The sequence below is a fragment of the Plasmodium malariae genome (genome assembly GCF_900090045.1).
Source record: "Plasmodium malariae genome assembly, chromosome: 11".
Taxonomy (NCBI): Eukaryota; Apicomplexa; class Aconoidasida; order Haemosporida; family Plasmodiidae; genus Plasmodium; species Plasmodium malariae.
Window position 1 is genome coordinate 2669611 of NC_041785.1, and position 8203 is coordinate 2677813.

The 8203-nt window shown below is 19.6% G+C and overlaps 1 protein-coding gene across 1 annotated transcript; it reads right to left on the bottom strand.

Annotated features, from left to right (window-relative positions):
• Positions 1-1199: 1199 nt before the first annotated feature.
• PmUG01_11062400 (STP1 protein) lies at positions 1200-3626 on the bottom strand (the record flags this gene model as incomplete). The annotated part of the gene is made up of 4 exons (XM_029006298.1): positions 1200-2234; positions 2328-2413; positions 2493-3489; positions 3624-3626. The coding sequence occupies 4 exons, from the start codon at positions 3624-3626 to the stop codon at positions 1200-1202; spliced, it is 2121 nt and encodes a 706-aa protein (XP_028862802.1).
• Positions 3627-8203: the final 4577 nt, after the last annotated feature.

Below are 8203 nucleotides of genomic sequence, written 5' to 3' on the forward strand. Positions count from 1 at the left end.
TTTTTTATGTATTATAATAATAATTTAAGTAATATAATATTGTATATTATTATGGTTGTTATACTTACATTTGAGTTGAGATATACAGAGCTTTAAAATTTATTATTTAAATATTATATGAAGGAAGAATTTGTGGAAATTAATATTGGCAGTGCACTTCTTTCATAAAGATATATTAAATTAATCAACCAACATTTTTTATTAGTGTTAAGGGTTTTTGAATTTAGGTAATATTGTATGTGGTATTTTTAAAATATATAACATTTAAAAGAAAAATAACACATCAATATAAGTGAAGAGTATAAAAACATATTAAATAGTAAACAAAAACAAAAACAAAATAAATTAAGACGAAATTTTCTATTTTTAATATATATGAATATAATTTAAAGAAATAAGCTTTGAAAAGTATATATAGAAACGAATAAATTAATATATATCTCAATGAATAAATAATTTATATTTAGTCGGTGCAGTATTATGTATATATTTAATTCGTAATCTGTAAATTTTTTAATGTGTGAGTACTTTTTTTTTGTACACTGTAAGATGGACGGATACATAATTATGAAGGTTACCAATAAACACTCCTTTAAACAAATATGAAATAAATTAACAAGATACAATTGTTTCTATCAATAAAGGAATAAAATAATATAAAATGTAATAAAATAATATTTGAAATTGCTGCATTGTTTTAATATATGATTATTTTTTGCTTTTGTTAAATATAGAAATTAATTTCGTATTAAATTATTGATAAAAGTTGTTATACATAATATGTATTTTGTTATATCCATTTTTTTCAATTGCTTAATGAGAATTTCCAATGAATATTTGATTTATTCTATTGTACTTTATTTTTGGTATATTTACCTTTAATTTATTTTTTAATTAACTCATATTCGTAATTTACGTTCCATGATTACGTTCCTCTTTAGTATTGCTTACAACTTTATATTATTTTTCTTCTTTATTCCATTATGATAACAGATTACATAAGAAATATTTTTCATTGAATGTAAAAGTTTTCTCTTAATTAGCATCCGAATATACTTTGATGTATACCTACGAATTTATTAGATGTATTTTTCTGCTATTTCATTAGATTTTTATATTTACACGTTATTATCTATAGAGTTTACGAATATATTTTCTTCTCTTATCCAATCTTCTATATCTTTTCTAAAGCTTAATTCCTATGTATAACGGTGAATTTCTCTATTTATTCTATTTTCTGAGAAGTCGTTAATTTCAATTATGTTTTCTTTAATTTCTTGTTCTTTTTTTGAATTTTTTTTAGTTTTGCATTCATTTATGGTATCATCCAAATACGATTCCCTATTTTCTATGTACTCTTCCTTTTCACATTCTTCAAATACCATCATAAATACGAGTATACAAAGTTTTGGCACTAATTTTTTTTTTATATATTTGTATAATTCTTCATAGTTTTCTATGTGTTGCAGTTCCATCATATTTACTAGGGATATATTATTTCTAGTTTGTTCATTTTTATATTCATTAGTCATAATTTGTAATTCTTCTGTCAATTCCTTAAACAATTTTTGTTCTAAATATTGTTCTAAAATGGCACCCTTTTTAGGTAACCAATTTTTCCATATATCTTTTTCTCTTTCTAAATATAGAAAATTTTGATTTTCATCTGACAGATTTTTTTGTATTTCTTTCTTTTTTTTTGCGTAAACTTGTTCTTTTTTCCATTCATTTTTTAAGTTATTAAACCATTCTTCTTTTTTCAATTTTTGTGAAAGATTTCTATATCTTTTTACCCATTTATTCCATAGAAAAATTTTGTTTTCAGTATCTTCTATAGTTTTAATATCTTCCATTATTATTTCATCATTTTTTAAATTAGAATGGATTGTATATTCTTTTTTTGTAAACTCATTTAAACATATTTCTAAATATTCTAGCTTTTTGTATTCCAATTCTTCATTTCTACATTTTTCCAGTACTTCCATATGTACTTCTATAATAGTTTTTGATCTGTCCTTTTTTTGCTTTAACAAGTTTACATTTTTTTTAGTATTAAGTTCATTTATTTCTATTTTTTTTATAATTTCTTTGTCATCATGTGTAATGTGTTCCAAATGATCATCTATTAAAAATTTGTTTTTTCTATTAGAAATTGAAGGTATTAGTAATCTGAAAAATTTCACTTGTCTTCTTTTAATATCTTTCTTTTTTTTAAAAAGTCTCATTAGTGCATACTATGATATAAAAACAAAAAACAAATTTATATTACAAATTATCACAATTATCAATTTTTTATCAATATTTTTATTGCATAAGTTTTATTTTACTTTAACAAAAAGTACAAATAAAAAAATAACTAGGAAGCTGATTAAAACAGATGTTGTGTATGAGATATTTGAATTTTCTTTTGGTCCTGTAATTTCATTTTAAATATTTATGTTATATATTTTAGTTATTTTAAAAATAGAAAAATAAGAAGGTATTATTTGTACCTATCATTATAAGGGGTTTAGTATAGTAAGGAGTTTGTAAGGAAGATACTGATAATTCAGTAGTTTCCGAAACGATTCCTGAAGCAAGGAATTCTCCTTCAACTAGTTGATTTTGTTTTTCTAATGTAAAATGTTCTTTTGATTTTGGACTCTCAGATTCCGAAAATGTAGATATTTCTGAATTAGCATCTTTTGTAGGTCGTATACTTTCAATTTGACTCTTTTCAGCTTTAGTAGGAGATTCTTGTGGCACTGATTCTTCAAGATTAGATTTTTCTAGATGTGGAGATTGTGCTTGTGGGGGATTTTGATTGTGAGAGGCACTTTGTTCATGTTGTATTTGTAAATGTTCACTTTCTGATTTAGGAGGAAGGTTCTCAGATGCCGATGGATCAGAGAGGAGGCATTCACATTGATTAAATGTTTCTGTGTTTAACAGTTTGCAATTTTTGTTTGATGGAAATTTAATTTTTGATGATTTTATATTTTTGGATTTGTATTCGCTGAAGATGCTATTTTGATAAAAAGATTTCTTTCTTTCTTCAATCCACACATTATATTGGTTACACTTACTCATACATAGAGAATCACCATTACATATAATTGAATTTTTATTCAATCTTTTATAGTTATTTAATTCTTGTATCCAAGCAGTTTTTCCTTCACAAAAATCTTCTGCTTCATATGATAATTCTAAAAGTTTTTTTTCATTCTCCTCCAAAATAAAAGGACATATGCCATGTTTAGTAGGCTTTCTAAAATATTTACGTAAATAAAATGAAAGTACTTCTTTCCATCTCTCTTCTGTTGAACGACTTGGAACATTATACTTTTGACTTATTAAATAATCCACCACTTGTAAACATTTTTCTCTAAATTCTTTTTTATTATTCTTTGCATTTAAGGAACTAATTTCAGTTTGAATATAACTTTTAAGATATGTTATTTCATCTGAGTTAGCCCAGTTGTACAATCCTTCACGCAATCTTCTTTTGTCCTAGATTAAAACAAATTATTAGTAAATATATAAGTAATAATTTTTTATTACTAATACAAACACTTTAATTATCATAAATAAGAAAATTATGTATAAATTTGGAAATATAAATAAACAGTAAATTTTAAATTTACCATTATGACATCTTATTACTATTTTAGGTATCTGTAAATAATAATCAGGAAGAAAAATAAAAATTTATAACGTTTTATTTATAAATAGGTTAATTTTAAATTTATATATATTAGAGCAAAATTTGTAATTCTCAAATACATAAAAATTATTTGAGAATATAAAATAAATAAGTACATTAATATTTGTTTTATATGAATTTTTATCCTTTTTTTTTCTTGAATAAGTTTATTACAGGTGGAGATATATCCAGAATATATTTTGATATTAAATCTACGTATATTATTTTACATAAAATTCTTACTCTATTTATAAAAAAAATATAAATATCTAACAATTAAAAATTGTGTACAAGTAACATTAATATGTTATATTAATTTTATGATGTAAAATTATTATTTATATTTGTAATTCGTCTTTCTTTCTTATTTTTTTTCTTAAAGAATATATATAAATATTATTACTTCTATTAATGTAAATAATTCTTTTTATACTTTTTGTTTTTTGAAAATAAAAAATCAATAAGCAAAATATTAGTACTGATAAAGTATTTATTTTTTATTGTATTATCCTTCTATTTACTTTTCTTATGATTATGTTGTTAAATTGTATTTTTAATATTTTTTTATTTACTAGATTTTGTCTAAGGATTTTTATCAATAATATATAAAATATGCTAAATATTTTTTATTGTTGTGGAAAGTACTTAACCTTAAATTGTACATTTAGCTACGATTATTTATATATCGCAGTATCTAAAAATTCCTTATTTGTTATATATAGTATTCAAATTAATAGTCTTAAAATGGAATAATAAATTATATATATGTTCTATATATATCTATGATCACTTTTGGATATTAATGATTGAACTGGGGCAATGTTTTATTTAATAAGATGAATATTTATGTATATAATTTTATGAAAATAATTTTGTTTACTTTTTCAATATATAAAATGTTAAAAGGATATACTTATAGAAGAATTAATTATGTTATACATCTGATAAAATGATATATAAATTATAACTTTATAATAAAAAATAGTAATATCATAATTATATATATATGTATATATATGTAATAATATAACATATAAAATAAGAAAATAGAAAAAAAAATAGTAACTTCACAATTTTTCTTTAATTATTCTTAGATATATACTAATAAGTAAGTTAAATATAAGCTATAATTTTTTTTGTTTTTACTCATCTTTTTAATATTATTATTAAATATTTGTTTAGTATGCAATATAAAAAAATTCATGTATTAATTCATAATAATTAGATATGAATTTGCAAAAGAAATTACAGGAAATATTATAAGTAATTGAAGTAACATAGGTTAATTTGTTTCAATGTAAATATATTAATTCCAGCTTTATTTCTTTATTTGAACAATGTTAATAAGTTATAGCAAATAAGGAGTAAAATATGTACATATATATATTAATTGATAATTAATTTTTGTGAATAGTTACTTCATATATACAGTTAATTTATGGTATTTATTTTTAACCAATTTATTATAATTAAGAAATTTTTTGTTTAATTTATTTAAAACTATTGAATTATGTTTTATACAACATTTTTTTCATTGTTGTACTTTCTTTTTTCACTTCAATACATTAAATTTGTTTTTTCTTTTTATTTTGCGTTATTAAGATACATACATATAAATATTAGTATGTACTCTAATATACATAATTCTTATAATTCTTTTGTTGTTATGAAAATATATAAGCTATAAAGCAAAAAATTATTAGAACAGATTGGACGTATTTATTATTTAGTGCTATTTTGTTACTTTTTTGTAATATAACTATTATATGGTTAAAATTATTTTCTTAATATTATTTTTATATTTACTACGTTGTATACAGAGATTATAATTAATAATATATAAATTATACTAAATAGTTGTTATAATTGTTGAATTTGCATGCCGTTTAAGAAGTACTTATTTTACTTAATATTATATGTTTATCATTTACATAAAAATTAAATATATTTTACATATTATTCCATTGAATAATTTTACTAATGGTATAAAATATTATAAATATATGTTTTTCTATATTTGTGTATTAACACTTCTGTACTTGAGTTATTTAACTTTAACTAAATTTTAATTAATAAAACGTATAAGTATGTACATTAATTAACTAATTAAAATAATTTTGTATACTTATAGAAAATATGAAAAATTATTAGTATGTACTATATTAGAACTAACTAGAATATATAATTAAAAAGTGTAAAATTAATTATAATTTTTTAATAAGAAGTAATAATACGATAATTATACGTAAGGAGAATAATATCTTACATTATTTAATAAAAAATATACTGAAGTATCGCAATTATTTTTATGTAATTGTTCAAAGATATATTCGAATATATAGATTAAAGTGGTGTTATATATTTTTGATTAATCTGAATTTGATAACTATATGAAAATATTTTTTTACGCAAAATATAAATATCTGTTTTAGCATGTAAAATAAGAAATATATTTTTTTAATTTATAAGAAGTTTTAGGACATTAATTGGTAATTAAAATTACTGAACGATTTAAACATAATACCATAATAATATATGATTATATTATAACATAATTAAAGTATTTCAAAATTTAATACCTTCTTTGAATTAGACAAATAAGTGATAAATTATGGCTAGAAAATTGAATAGGAAAAGTTAAAATAAATAAAAATGCTAACTAATTATGAGATTCTGTAAATAATTTCTTCATATAAAGCACGAATTTGTCAAATGTATGTTCAATAAATCTGTTATATTAAAGAATTAATGATTTAATTTTTTTTTTTTTTGAATATCCTTTTATGATATTTTTTATTCTATGATCTACTCTTTTTTTTGTTTTAGTCCCTTTTGTTCTAGTCAATTTATTTTAAATATATTTTGATTAATTACAATATAGATGGGAATAAAAAGAAAAATGATTTATAATTTTTAAAATATTTTATATTTAAATGATTTTTTTTAATGTATTATTTATGTATATTATAAACAATATAAATAATCAACTTATAATAGTGGATAAATAATGGAGACGTGAAATAAAATAAGATTTTTTTCAAATATCTAAGAGTATATTGGGAAAATATATAAGATTAATTTTCACATATTTATATAACAATATTTTTTTTTTTTTTTTTTTTTTTTTTCTTCATAGTAGCAATATTTTATATGTGTATATATTCCCTAAAAAGTTAAAATACCCTTAGGAGAATGAAAATAAATATATATTTTGTAAATATGATTATATGTCCTATTTAGTATGTCTATGTATATATTAGAATTTAATATTATTTTCAGGATATTTAAAAATATATATAGTTTATAATGACAATTATTAATTCATTATATTTATAATGCTCATTTCTTAAATAAAATATAATTAAGTTAAAAGTTTTATTTTTTTTAGATAATTCATAAATACAAAACGTTGTTTTGTTGCTATATAAGATTTAATTAAGATTATTTAAAAAATTATTACATTTTTTGTATAAGATTTAATTAAATAATTTTAAAGTATATAGTTCGCATGCATCATATTGCTGATATATTTCATTATAAATTTGCATTATTAAATTTTATTTTTCATAGATTAAAAAGATATCCTGTTATTACTGTATTTTTTAGTTATATGAATTGTGTGTACCTTAAAAAATTTTGTTTAGTTAACGAAATATACGATGCATATTTTTTTTGTAAAACTATGCTTAGTTTTTAGAAAAAATGAGACTACCATATATAAAGAATTATGCATGCGGAAAGTGAAAAAATTACTAATAATAATTTTAACAATAAGTATAAATAAATAAATATATATATATATTTTTGTTAATATTAGATATTAATACATTTTTTTAAAATATTTTTTTACATGTAATCATGGTGTTTATGCATGGATATATGGAATAATTCTAATGTGACAATATATTTTTTTTTTTTTTTTCACATTTACAAATATAAAAAAAATAATAATTATTAGTAACAGGACCATGGTTATTGAATCTATTAATTGTTTAATAAGAAGCACAGTAATGATTGATGACATATTTATTCATCACAAATTCGAAAAATAACTATTCAATAAAATATATTACAAACGTTTTTACTATACGTCATATTATAATTATGCTTATATTTATTTTTATATTGTTCTTAGATGAAGTATAGTTTTGTAAAGATATGTATATTTTTATCATTCTTGTAAATTATCTATTCTTATAACAATTTTTATAAATATTTAAGAGTTCCTCAAAAAATTTTATATGAAATTTATCTATAATTCATGAAGTAATAATCTTATGATTACAATTAAACACTAAATGTTGAAGGGATCTATATAAGCAGAAGAAAATATACGATTTTTATGAAGGATAATATCAAAAAAATTTGAATTGTTCTCTGTTGTTATTAACAAATTATTTTAATTCATTATTAGATGATACTTATATAAATAAAAGTTCACGTGTGAATTTATTCTTTATTCACCTATTTTACACCCCTCCCCTTAGAGCTAGTGAATATATAATATTAAAAATAGGATAA